Source organism: Rutidosis leptorrhynchoides, chromosome 1 (assembly GCF_046630445.1).
Source record: "Rutidosis leptorrhynchoides isolate AG116_Rl617_1_P2 chromosome 1, CSIRO_AGI_Rlap_v1, whole genome shotgun sequence".
NCBI lineage: Eukaryota > Viridiplantae > Streptophyta > Magnoliopsida > Asterales > Asteraceae > Rutidosis > Rutidosis leptorrhynchoides.
The window spans coordinates 720,663,914-720,679,382 of NC_092333.1; the positions used below are offsets into that span (position 1 = coordinate 720,663,914).

General features: G+C 32.1%; 1 protein-coding gene across 1 annotated transcript; it reads right to left on the reverse strand.

Moving 5' to 3' along the window:
• Nucleotides 1–14,527: 14,527 nt before the first annotated feature.
• Nucleotides 14,528–14,998, reverse strand: LOC139854769 (uncharacterized). The gene has a single exon (XM_071844054.1). The coding sequence runs from the start codon at nt 14,996–14,998 to the stop codon at nt 14,528–14,530; it is 471 nt and encodes a 156-aa protein (XP_071700155.1).
• Between the last annotated feature and the right edge of the window lie 471 nt (nt 14,999–15,469).

The window sequence follows — 15,469 nt, forward strand, 5'->3', positions numbered from 1 at the left end:
GAATATGATTATTACCTTGTATTAGAAATATAACCTACTGTAAGTAACAAAGGTTTCTTGATCTTGGATGATTACGTGGAATGGATTTAGAAAACTTGGAAGTAAACTTGCAATCTTGGAAGTATTCTTGATTTTATGAAAGTAGAACTTTTGGAATTTATGAAGAACACTTAGAACTTGAAGATAGAACTTGAGAGAGATCAATTAGATGAAAAAATTGAAGAATTAAAGTGTTTGTAGGTGTTTTTGGTCGTTGGTGTATGGATTAGATATAAAGGATATGTAATTTTGTTTTCATGTAAATAAGTCATGAATGATTACTCATAATTTTGTAATTTTATGAGATATTTCATGCTAGTTGCCAAATGATGATTCCCACATGTGTTAGGTGACTCACATGGGCTGCTAAGAGCTGATCATTGGAGTGTATATACCAATAGTACATACATCTAAAAGCTGTGTATTGTACGAGTACGAATACGGGTGCATACGAGTAGAATTGTTGATGAAACTGAACGAGGATGTAATTGTAAGCATTTTTGTTAAGTAGAAGTTTTTTGATAAGTGTCTTGAAGTATTTCAAAAGTGTATGAATACATATTAAAACACTACATGTATATACATTTTAACTGAGTCGTTACGTCATCGTTAGTCGTTACATGTAAATGTTGTTTTGAAACCTTTAGGTTAACGATCTTGTTGAATGTTGTTAACCCATTGTTTATTATAACAAATAAGATGTTAAATTGTTATATTATCATGATATTATGATATATAATATATCTTAGTATGATGTATATACAGTTAAATGTCGTTACAACGATAATCGTTACATATATGTCTCGTTTCGAAATCATTAAGTTAGTAGTCTTATTTTTACATATGTATTTCATTGTTAATACACTTAATAATATATTTACTTATTATTTAACATAATTAACCAAGTGTATCAATATCTTAATATGATTCATATGTACCTAGTAAGACGTTGTTATAACGATAATCGTTATATATATCGTTTTCGAGTTTCTTAAATTAATAGTCTCATTTTTATGTATATAACTCATTGTTAAAATACCTAATGAAATACATACTTATAATAAAATCATGTTAACTATATATATAACCATATATATGTCATCGTATAGTTTTTACAAGTTTTAACGTTCGTGAATCACCGGTCAACTTGGGTGGTCAATTGTCTATATGAAACCTATTTCAATTAATCAAGTCTTAACAAGTTTGATTGCTTAACATGTTGGAAACACTTAATCATGTAAATAACAATTTCATTTAATATATATATAAACATGGAAAAGTTCGAGTCACTACAGTTGACACAGCCAGAGATTCCCCAGTGGAAATGGAAATGTATTACTATGGATTTCATCACTAAGTTACCCAAGACTGTGGGAGGTTGTGATACGATTTGGGTTATCACTGATCGCCTCACAAAGTCTGCTCATTTTCTACCAATTAAGGAAATAGATAAAATGGAGAAGTTGACACAGATCTACATAAAGGAAGTGGTTTCTCGACATGGAGTACCGATATCCATTATTTTCGACAGATATAGCAGATTTACATCTAGATTCTGGCAAACTTTGCAAGAGGCAATGGGAACCCGTTTAGACATGAGTACATCATATCACCCACAAACTGATGGACAAAGGGAGAGAACCATCCAAACACTAGAAAAATGTTGAGGGCATGTGTTATTGATTTTGGAATTGGATGGGATAGACATCTACCATTAGCAGAATTTTTCTATAACAACAGTTATCACGCAAGTATAAAGGCAGCGCCTTTTTAAGCACTTTATGGTAGGATGTGCAGATCATCCGTATGTTGGACTGAGTTAGGGGATAGTCAATTGACTGGTCCTGAGATCATACACAAAACAACTGAGAAGATTGTGCAGATACAAGAGAGATTAAAAACGGCGCGAAGCCGTCAAAAGAGTTACGCCGACGTTAGAAGGCGAGATTTGGAATTTCAGGTTGGAGACAAAGTTATGCTCAAAGTATCACCCTGGAAGGGTGTAGTGCGTTTTGGTAAAAGAGGCAAGTTAAGTCTGAGATATATTGGACCCTTTGAGATTACCGAAAGAATTGGACCGGTAGCGTACAGACTGAAACTACCGCAAGAACTCAGCGAGATTCACGACACTTTCCATGTTTCTAACTTGAAGAAATGCTTATCAGACGAAAGTTTGGTAATTCTTTTGGAAGAGATACAAGTTGATCCTAAGCTTAATTTCGTTGAAGAACCTGTTGAGATCATGGACCGTGAGGTCAAACGGCTAAAGCAAAGCAGAATCCCGATAGTTAAAGTTAGATGGAATGCCCGTAGAGGACCAGAATTCACGTAGGAGCGTGAAGATCAGATGAGACAAAAGTATCCGCAACTGTTTCCCGAGGAGACCACTACGGCGGACGTGCACTAAAATTTCGGGACGGAATTTTTCATAACAGGTGGGTAATGTAACAACCCGACTTTTTCCGTTACTATCATTACTTGTCCGTTAAATAATTAACGGTGATTACTTAGAACTTTATATGTTTAATGGGTTTAAATGCATACTTGATCCTATTAGATTACTTTAATTAATATGTTTATATTAGTTGGTGAACTTGTTTCGGATAATGAAATAACTAGAAAACGTCACGATTAAGTTAATCGCCTAGAAAGCTTTTCAGTTTACAGAACTCAAAAAACGACAAAATAATTATTTTTAATAATTATTGACTTTACGAAAAACTTATTTAATTTATTATTTATTTAGTAAATTAAACCCGGTGATTTCGTTTCAACGACTAGTTAACGTTCTGGAGACCCGGTGCGGTTAGAGGAACTCAAAACGGACCACGCACGCATGAGTAATTATCTAAAACCGAGCCCGAGACCCCATTAGAAGGCCCGAACCCACCCCCATGCACCTTAATGGACTAATTTTGGACTTAAAGTGTTAGATTTCAACCAATATTGGGCCTTATTATTAGGCTTAATTGTTGGTCCGTAATTCAATAGAGCACAACATGGATGAAAATGAGATTATCATCAAAAAGTCCGTTTTTTTGACCTTTTTTGTGTGAGAGTAAAAAAAAAATTTTTTTTTGTCAATTTTCCCTCACAAAGAGCAAGATGCCTCTTTTTTGCGCCTTGCGACCCTGGTTTCACCTGGGAGCAAGGAGCAAGGTGCCTTGCTCCTTTGCTTTTACCTGGAGCAAAAGAGCACGAGGCACCTTGCGCCCTTGCTTCCACCTGGTGCCTTGCTCAGTTGCTTCCACCTGGGAGCAAGAGAGTAAGAAGCACTTTGCGTCCTTGCTTTCACCTAGGAGCAAGGAACAAGGTGCCGAGAAATATTGGGCCATTCTTTTCGAATTTTTAAGTAAATTCATTGTCAGTTGTGAACAGAAAGATATGATCATTATAATGTTTTAATGGGAGGAGTGATTTATACGATTCATTGCACGTTGTATTTATTTATTTTTTTGGGCAAAAAGGAACATTCTATTAAGACATTCATCAAAATGATGAAGAAAATGATTACAAGAAAAGACTTTCGGCTATGATACAAGATGATAATAACATAAAATTAAGCCGAAAGACATAAATACCGGGATTGCAATCCCAAACATAAAATTGATGCTAATGACATAATTTATAAAACGTCGCAAAGCTTGCCACCCTTCATGATCCATGGAAGACCAAAATTGCGAACACATATCCATAAAACCGGATTGCTCTAACCAAAGGTTATTAAACCGAAATGGTTTGGGACCCCAATCTTGAACTTTTTTACCCCAAATAATCGGCTTATGATCCGATGACTTAGGATGACCGGAAATTAAAATAGAAATGGGAAATTCGTGCAACCATAAAGCATTTACCAAAACTCTAACAATTCGGGATTGTTTACAATCGGGGCCTTCCCATGTGAATTCTTCATTACTAAGAGGTCGATCAATAATATTAGCCGAGAGGATGAAATTATTAAACTTTACGAATTCGACCGGATGTATAACTTCTTGAAACCTTTCCTCTTGCTTGTAAACCGAGTTAAAGTCTCCCAATACACAACATGGGCCCGGCCATTGATTAACCATTAAGGAAATTTGATTCCAAACAAAGATTTTATCACTTTCTTGTTGTGGTGCGCAAATGTTAACTATAAAAATCATTTTGTGGCTAGGCTTGTATAACAACGAAGAGCAATCCAATAACGATTGGACCACTTATTTAACAACAAAAAACAATCGTCTCTCCACACGGAAATAATGCCTCCGGATCTACCGGTTGAACTAACATGAGCATAATGAAAATTTGGTTTTTCCATATAGAGTTTAAGATGGGTTGTACCACGTTTTTTACCATCGTTTCTTGTATTGCAAGGAAATGAACATGAAAATGATTGACAAAATCACCCGCCATATGGCCTTTATATATGTTACCTAGGCTACGGGTGTTCCATGAGGCAAGCCTCATGCTTTCGTGTGACGATCCGGAAATTTCCGACCAAATTTAAACTTTATCTTTATATTATTCTGACACGATAAGCAAAGTTTGTTAAGTTAAATCTCAAGAATTTTAAATTGTGTTCATACATTCATTATAACCTCGACCAAATTCTGACGATTCACGAAACGTTATATATAAATAAATATGTATATATATGTGTATATATATATTATAACTTAAAAATATTAATAAAGTATTAAACGTATAATACTTTACATGAACGTATTTGTTTCAATATGTTTATCGATGGAATTAGAAGATAATATCAAATGATTGATTTATCAGATACATTGTGATATGATTACGGGTCTATGTTATAAGGTCCACTGTGATTTAAGAAATCTATTCTTTTTGACGACATTCGAAAAATGGTAAAGTGATTTATAAGTAAGAACGTGGAGTGTAAATAACTTAGATGTTGGATATCGACAAGTTAAGTAACTCGACATTTTTCATTAAGATTATTTCATACGTTTATTTAACCTTTGAACTTTATCGCATGCTTCACCAACAGACTGTAATTTAAAAACTTGAAACCTATTATGAAAATATATGATTTTACTTTTCTAAAACGTTTTATGATATAACGATTTCCATTATTTTAACCTTTAAACAAAATGCTTCTTAAATATATTTAGTTTTGGAAAACAAAATTATCATATTTATTTGATTTAGTTTCAAACGTACAAAAACATTTTCAGTTTAAAAAGAACTTTATTATTAAAACGTATATAACTTTTATAAATATCTAGAACCACTTTTAACAACTCGTTACTTAACCAGTATGATAAAGATAACGATATTTATATTTTATTTTATTAAATATATATATAATGATTTAAATTAATATTATATATATTTATACGCGTATTATACGTACATAGTTTATACTTTTACTATACTTAAACTTTACCTTTAATTTATTTTTACTTTACCTTAACTTTAATAATTCATACTTTAATAATTCACTTTAATAATTTATACTTTAATAATTCACTTTAATAATTCATACTTTAATAATTCACTTTAATAATTCACTTTAATAATTCACTTTAATAATTCATACTTTAATAATTCACTTTAATGATTCATACTTTAATAATTCACTTTAATAATTCAAAAATCTATTATAAATAGAATTCAATAGGTTTCATTATTTGATAGAAACTTGAAAATATTTTCTCTAAACTCTCTCAATCGATTTACATATATATATATATATATATTTACTCCGTATTATTTCAAAATATTATCAGTATACATAAAATATTACGACGGAGTGCTGTCCGAGTGATTTCGAAATTGTTTTTCGAGCGGGATAGAGCTAAGGAAATTATGGGTTAAAGCTATGGAGGTTATGGGTATGGTTCGGGAGTATTGCTCGTGAGTCAAACTAGTGTTTATCATCTCCGTTGCGTCTACGTACTTTTCCTGCAATATTGAATCTCAATATTGATACGTTCGTGAATCCAAGGCCAACATTGCACTTATTCAATGACGTCATATGTATTTTTACTACAAAATACAGTATTGTGAGTTTCATTTGCTCCCTTTTATATATATTTTTGGGACTGAGAATACATGCGCTATTTTTATAAATGTTTTACGAAATAGGCACAAGTACTAAAACTAATTCTACGTGGGTTTAAACCAGAAATATACCCTTAGCTTGGTAACATTAAACTACTTGTCTATGTACAGTAGGCGCGAATCCTAAAGATAGATCTATTGGGCCTGACAAACCCCATCCTGACTATGGGATGCTTTAGTACTTCGAGGTTATTTTAAACACACCTGATCTGGTGTACTTCAGAGGGTAAAACATGAACGTTAAGGCTTGTTACCGAGTGCCTACAACTTATAGAATACTTTTATACACTTGCGAGTGTACATATATTTATAGACGGAAATCTTGTGGTCTATTAATATATTGAAATGATTGTTATGATAAACCTATGAACTCACCAACCTTTTGGTTGACACTTTAAAACATATTTATTCTCAGGTATTAAAGAAATCTTCCGCTGTGCATTAGCTCATTTTAAGGATATTACTTGGAGTCATTCATGGCATATTTTGAAAGACGTTGCATTCAAGTCATTGAGTTCATCAAGATTATTATTAAGTCAATTATAGTTGGATGTATTATGAAATGGTGTGCATACCGTCAATTTTCGTTGTAAAGAAAGTTTATCTTTTAAAAACGAATGCAATGTTTGTAAAATGTATCATATAGAGGTCAAATACCTCGCGATGTAATCAACTATTGTGAATCGTTTATAATGTATATGAACGGGTCCTTTCAGTTGGTATCAGAGAGGTGGTCTTAGCGAACCAGGTCTGCATTAGTGTGTCTAACTGATAGTCGTTAGGATGCATTAGTGAGTCTGGACTTCGACCGTGTCTGCATGTCAAAAGTTTCGCTTATCATTTTTGTCGAAAATCATCTGCTTATCATCTTTAGGAAATTACCTGCTCATTATTCTTAGTCTAGACACCTTTTATTGCATTGATTGCATGAATAAGTGTATAGACAAAATTCATATCTTAGCGTATCTGTTACTGTAGACCTTGCCTGATATCTCTCGTAAATTTCTCCGTAATTTAAGGGATCCTGGTACTATATATATCTATGCACATTATGCATTGAGAATACCATCCAACTATCAATTTCTGTCACTAAACTCTTCATACCAAAAATCTTTTCTGTGATCGCTTATGATGGCCTCTACGAATCGACCAAGTTCCTCTGACTCCGAAGACAGCGTGACAGGAGCACACCAACCAATCAACTACCGTGATTATTGGAGAAAATGAGGGTGGGTTCGCGACATACTCACCCTTTGGAGAAGGGAAGAAGGTACTCCATATCATGAACCAAATCTACTACCTAACCTTGGAGTACTTGACCCGCTAACCGGCGAATCCGTTCGCAACACCGTTTATACCCTTTTTGCAAGAATTTTTCGTCTTGAGACTACCATTAACGGAACTAGGGAAGATATCCGACCTTTACCTCACACCAATAACCAATCAGAGTTAGTAGAAGAAGTTAAAGAACTCGGAGCTCGAGTGTTAACTTTAGAGAGCACGGTACACAATTTGCAAGCACCTACAGTATCACCAACACCAGTAACATCACCAGCCTCAGCACCAACAGCACTAGTACCACCAAAAACAACATCCGCGTCACCAGCTTCGACATCTCATTCTGTACCTCGAGTATAATCATCGTTCTACATGACGTTCTACATCATTTATTTTCATTCGACATAGCGATTATGTAATCTCTAATGTTTTAGAGATTATATATTCTTGTTCTAACGGTAAATCAAGTGAGTTTAATATCATATTGACTCATTAAATCTATGATCACATCCGAAGAAAATATATAGGTATATATATTTTTTTCATAAAGATTGTAATTAAAAATTCTTTCGTACAAACTGTTAATGGTGAAAATATTTTAACGGGTAGGTAATACCTGAGGAATATTTAGATTTCACATTAATAAGTTACATTGTACATTCTTCGAATCTGATTCAATAGTTATATACTATCCTACTTACAACCACCGATATACGTATCCGTTCACCGCAGAATAATCATTTTCATCCAATTTTATATTTGGATTTTGACCTATCAGAATCCAACAAGTGACATAATGAAGAAAACATTGGATAAAATAAAATTTGTTAGAAACAAACAAATTAACTATGAGAAATTTTGTTAAGAATCCACGCTAACTGTTCCTAGCTAACTGTTCATAGCTAACTGATTACATTTTATTTATCTCAATTTATATTCTTGCAATTTTATTTATCGTCATTTAATTTCTGTTATTTATTTTTACGCACTTTTAATATCGAGACACGTATACAATGTTTTGACATATCATATCGACGCATATATATATATATATATATATATATATATATATATATATATATATATATATATATATATATATATATATATATATATATATATATATATATATATATATATATATATATATTATTTGGAATAACCATAGACACTCTATATGCAGTAATGCTGGAGTTAGCTATACAGGGTTGAGGTTGATTCTACAATAATATATATACTTTGAGTTGTGATTGAGTCTGAGACATGTATACGGGTCACGATACGTATTAATTAATTCGAATATTATATATTAAACTATATATGAATTATTGGACTATTAATTGTGGACTATCGACTGTGGACTAATAACATTGGACAATTAAAATGAATTAAAATATTGATTATAACATATGAAACTAAACAATTCTTCAAGTTTGCCACTTGATTTCATCCTAAACTTCATTTGTATCTTGACGATTACAATCTGCATTCAAATTTTTCATGATTCTTGAAAACACCTCAATCGAGAGGATAAACCAACCGCACTTCATCTACAGAAGAAAAGATCGATGCATATAGTTATGCACCTGAAAACACTCGGAACCTGAGTAAACGTTTAACACGTATCTGTGCTAGCTCCCTGGGCGTTGTTATTACCGAAAATCACTTTGCAATTCCTTTTCAAAGTAGCAAATTTTGTCACAGCTCCAGCAAATCAACTTCGACTTTTCGTTCGAAACAACCATATCATAATTTTGATATATATGCGTGCTCTTTATTGTTACCGGGGAACCTTTTATATTCCACCATATTACCATTAACGTTTAATCATCTAAAAACACAATTCTCTTGAAACCACCTCGAATTGATAACCGATGACCCAGATATGGTAGCATTAAATGCAGAGGAAACAACAAAATCGTAGATGGTCTAAACAGCCAAAAGTTTGATAATAAAGAATGGAATGTTGGGAACGCTCGATAGAAAATTTGGTACTGAAAAACAGATTGAGCTAACCATGAAGGAGACCAAGGACAAATACAAGGACCAAACCCTATATTCAAAGAATCCAGGTAATTCTGGATCCGATGAAATCTTTAGAGAATATCCTGCTTCGAAGTCATGTTAAAATCTTGCGGAAAATCTTTCTTCATCAACCTTCGATCTTAGAAATTCCAAAAATATCATCACAAATATCTTCGATATTTCTGAGGATATTTTCATAAGTATTCTTGTCCGAAATCATTTATCTCTTTGCGATATCAGTGTTATATCATAAAGGAAACTGTTTAGTTTCTAAAATCTGAAATCTTCGAGTTTGAAGTATGAATGTTTTCGAAGTAGTGTTGGGAACTGAAGCATGAGTTAGTATAATATAATGACACTTGATCAACGTGATTATATTAAAGTAAGTCATGCTGAGTTTCTAATGAAACATGATGATTCACAGACCATAACGTCATCATGTGCCATGTTACGCGACTCTTACATTCTATCTAATCTCTAAACATATCAAGAACATAATTTCTTGATAATTCTGTCTTTTCTCTTGAATTCTGGTAATTTAACCAATCAAGATCGTGCTATTACAATTTCTTCCTTAGAACATTAGTCATGTTCATTCGAAACTCCATACTTACGAATTCTGAACCATTATTCGCTGACTTAAAGTCGAGAAGAGAAAACAAAAGGATGGAACTCCAAAATATAAAGGAAATAAATAGGGTAGATTTATAATGAAATATCCGACAGAGCAATCAAAACAGATTATCGCATTTAACCAAAGAAGATCCTATTCCTTAATCTCCGAAGAATCAAATTTTATTCAGATTTTAAAGATTTCTTTAAATCCCTTGAATTCCAGAAATCCACCGTGACTACGTCAAAAGTTAAATTTCTATCTCAAACTATTGTGACAGCTACCCTCGTACGCTTCACATAATCGAATCGTTTTATCTACATTACTCAATAATGATGAAACTCTATTTATCAACTCATATTCGTCATGAAAACAATTTTATGCTTAACCATAACGACCTTACTCAAATTTCGGGACGAAATTTCTTTAACGGGTAGGTACTGTGATGATCCGGAAATTTCCGACCAAATTTAAACTTTATTTTTATATTATTCCGACACGATAAGCAAAGTTTGTTAAGTTAAATCTCAAGAATTTTAAATTGTGTTCATACATTCATTATAACCTCGACCAAATTCTGACGATTCACGAACCGTTATATATAAATAAATATGTATATATATATATATATTATAACTTAAAAATATTAATAAAGTATTAAACGTATAATACTTTACATGAACGTATTTGTTTCAATATGTTTATCGATGGAATTAGAAGATAATATCAAATGATTGATTTATCAGATACATTGTGATATGATTACGGGTCTATGTTATAAGGTCCACTGTGATTTAAGAAATCTATTCTTTTTGACGACATTCGAAAAATGGTAAAGTGATTTATAAGTAAGAACGTGGAGTGTAAATAACTTAGATGTTGGATATCGACAAGTTAAGTAACTCGACATTTTTCATTAAGATTATTTCATACGTTTATTTAACCTTTGAACTTTATCACATGCTTCACCAACAGACTATAATTTAAAAACTTGAAACCTATTATGAAAATATATGATTTTACTTTTCTAAAACGTTTTATGATATAACGATTTCCATTATTTTAACCTTTAAACAAAATGCTTCTTAAATATATTTAGTTTTGGAAAACAAAATTATCATATTTATTTGATTTAGTTTCAAACGTACAAAAACATTTTCAGTTTAAAAAGAACTTTATTATTAAAACGTATATAACTTTTATAAATATCTAGAACCACTTTTAACAACTCGTTACTTAACCAGTATGATAAAGATAACGATATTTATATTTTATTTTATTAAATATATATATAACGATTTAAATTAATATTATATATATTTATACGCGTATTATACGTACATAGTTTATACTTTTACTATACTTAAACTTTACCTTTACTTTATTTTTACTTTACCTTAACTTTAATAATTCATACTTTAATAATTCACTTTAATAATTTATACTTTAATAATTCACTTTAATAATTCATACTTTAATAATTCACTTTAATAATTTATACTTTAATAATTCACTTTAATAATTCATACTTTAATAATTCACTTTAATAATTCATACTTTAATAATTCAAAAATCTATTATAAATAGAATTCAATAGGTTTCATTATTTGATAGAAACTTGAAAATATTTTCTCTAAACTCTCTCAATCGATTTACATATATATATTTACTCCGTATTATTTCAAAATATTATCAGTATACATAAAATATTACGACGGAGTGCTGTCCGAGTGATTTCGAAATTGTTTTTCGAGCGGGATAGAGCTAAGGAAATTATGGGTTAAAGCTATGGAGGTTATGGGTATGGTTCGGGAGTATTGCTCGTGAGTCAAACTAGTGTTTATCATCTCCGTTGCGTCTACGTACTTTTCCTGCAATATTGAATCTCAATATTGATACGTTCGTGAATCCAAGGCCAACATTGCACTTGTTCAATGACGTCATATGTATTTTTACTACAAAATACAGTATTGTAAGTTTCATTTGCTCCCTTTTATATATATTTTTGGGACTGAGAATACATGCGCTGTTTTTATAAATGTTTTACGAAATAGGCACAAGTACTAAAACTAATTCTACGTGGGTTTAAACCAGAAATATACCCTTAGCTTGGTAACATTAAACTACTTGTCTATGTACAGTAGGCGCGAATCCTAAAGATAGATCTATTGGGCCTGACAAACCCCATCCTGACTATGGGATGCTTTAGTACTTCGAGGTTATTTTAAACACACCTGATCTGGTGTACTTCAGAGGGTAAAACATGAACGTTAAGGCTTGTTACCGAGTGCCTACAACTTATAGAATACTTTTATACACTTGCGAGTGTACATATATTTATAGACGAAAATCTTGTGGTCTATTAATATATTGAAATGATTGTTATGATAAACCTATGAACTCACCAACCTTTTGGTTGACACTTTAAAACATGTTTATTCTCAGGTATTAAAGAAATCTTCCGCTGTGCATTAGCTCATTTTAAGGATATTACTTGGAGTCATTCATGGCATATTTTGAAAGACGTTGCATTCAAGTCATTGAGTTCATCAAGATTATTATTAAGTCAATTATAGTTGGATGTATTATGAAATGGTGTGCATACCGTCAATTTTCGTTGTAAAGAAAGTTTGTCTTTTAAAAACGAATGCAATGTTTGTAAAATGTATCATATAGAGGTCAAATACCTCGCGATGTAATCAACTATTGTGAATCGTTTATAATGTATATGAACGGGTCCTTTCATTTTGACAATTGGTTTGACAACTTCTCGGCCGCCAACTTATCCATGACTTTTCCAAACTTAACTAACTCTTCTTTAAACGATTCTTTCCCAATGATTTTTTTATCTGAATCTATCCCATTAAATACATGAGCTAAAACTATTTATTATCAACGTTATTTTCACTCTCTCGTCCAATAAACATTTTATATTCAATTTTTTATGTCTTTAATCATTATAAACCTTTTACAGTTTTAGGCATTTCATTGAACAAATACAAATATGATTCAAAATGGATATTAGACCATTCGTAATGGTAGGGGGCATGAGTTGGGGGCGTGGATTGCTTTTTGATGACTAGGATGTGTGGGTTGTTTGAGTGAAGTAGTGGTGGTGTGGGTTCGTGGTGTGAGTTAGTGGAAAGCTGATATGGCATTTTATTTTTAATTTTTTCCATTTTATTTATTTCTTTATTAATATTATTATTAATATTATCAAATTTATTTTTTAAAATTCAAAAATAAGTTGATTTAAAAATCTGATCGTTTTTAATTTTTATTTTTTTTATTTAAAAAAACGGCTAGTTTTTCACCTACAAACACACCCACTAACTCAAATCATTTCACACACTTCACTTCTCAACTCAAAATCAAAACACTTCAAACCAGTAAAAATGAAAACAATTCTCCAATGATTGTTGCATATGATGTTCATTACGGAGGTGATTTTCGTAATGAAATGAATGTGTACAAGTTTGGCAAAAAAAAAAAATTCATTTGAAGGAATCGATATTCGTGACGTTGGTTTAGACGATCTGCTAGCCTTTCTGAAGGCAAATGTTCGTGTGAATACATGGATTTGTTGTTTTTTGAAGACGATTATGATCCGAAGTTAGAGGCAAGCTATCTCCGTACCGATGATCAATGGTACGAGATAAAAGATACCATTGAAGATCGTGGTAACCGCATTACTCTGTATGTGGTTCTTGAAGATGAAGAGACATTGGGTTGGCGTTACCTCGATGAAGCAGGTGAAGAAGAAAAAGATGAACCGGTGGCTCCAAAGTACGACACAGATGGTCCTTTTTTTTAGTGAACTCTACTGAATTCATCGATGGTTGTGTTTTAAGATCTTGTGTTGTATTTCAGTTTAATTTGGTTCTAGTTTAAAAAATGTAATCGTTTGTGTGTTGAATAAAAGTGCTGTTTCAAAATAAGATTACATTAATAAGTAAACGTGAAGTACATTAATTTAAATTTCTGAAATTAAAAATTACATAATTTAAAATTCTTAAACGAAACTAGAATATACATAACAAATTACTCAATAATATTAGCAGTACGAAAGTAAGGTGATAAGTTCCAAACATGCTCGGTTAAATCTGCCTCTAACTGTTTGTGAACATGCTTATCTCTTATTTCCGTAACCCTTGCATCTTGATCCCTTAAATCCCTTTGTAACCGTCGTGGTAGGTTCCGTCGTATCATTTTTTCTTCTTTCTTTCCAATAACAAACCTGTTATTTTCTTGAATCATGTTATGTAATACGATACAAGCATACATATGTCTTCAAATTTTGTTGAAGTCCATAGATCTCGCCGGAGTTTTTAACATTTGAAATCTACCCTGTAATACTCCAAATGCACGCTCAATATCTTTTCTTGCACTTTCTTGAAACTTTTTAAATTTTTTTCGAGTTTCGTCAGTTGGAGCATGGGGCGCTTTGACCAACATAGCCCAATCGGGGTATATACCATCACCAAGGTAATAACCTCTTTCTTAGTTATGCCCATTTATATTGAATGGTGAAGGTGGAGCAGTTCCATCCTTAATAGTGTTGAACAATGGTGAATAATTTAAAATGTTAATGTCGTTGTTCGAACCTGCCATACCAAAGAATGCATGCCATATCCACAAATTTTGAGAGGCGACTGCTTCAAGCATAATGAACGGCCCTTTTTTATCACCTCTAGTATATTGACCTTGCCACGCAATTGAACAATTCTTCCACTCCCAATGCATACAATCAATACTACTAAGTATGCCCGGTAAACCATGTTTTTGGGCATGAAAATTATAAAGCCGAGCAATATCTTCGGCTGTTAGTTTTCTCAAATACTGGCTAGCAAACAAATGAAATACGCATTTGCAAAAATTATCTAAACATAAAGCAGCCGATTTCTCACCAATTTTCATGTATTTGTCATGTAAATCATGTGTAGTTCCATACGCCATTTGACGTATGGCCATCGTGCATTTTTGAAGTATTGTCAAACTTTGACGACCAGTTGCATCGGGACGTTCCCTAAAAAACATAAAATAATCGGGAATATCGCTACTATTAAAGTTTGATATACCTTCGATGATACAGGAAACAATTCACGAATCATTCGATAACGTCGTTTAAAGTTCTTTTCCGCATAATTTGGCGTATCTGCAAAATAATCATTGTATAACCTCGCTGCCGCATCTTCATGATCCCTTGGAATATAGGTACGGGTGCGAGGGACTCGTGAACTAGTAGCTTCTCCCTAGACATCTTCTTCCGCCAAACTACTAACAAAATTATATATTTTTTTATCATCTGAATCGTCATTAATAATAAACTCGAGCATTTTGAAGGTTTTATCCATTATAAAATTTGATAGTGTTTGTAAATTTGAAAAAAGGAAAAATAATATTGGAGGAAAGAAATGTATATGTTTTAGAATGAGTAAAATA

Excerpts from the sequence above, each read along its gene's own strand:
- LOC139854769 (XM_071844054.1), bottom strand. The coding sequence starts at position 14,998 with ATGGCCATACGTCAAATGGCGTATGGAACTACACATGATTTACATGAC.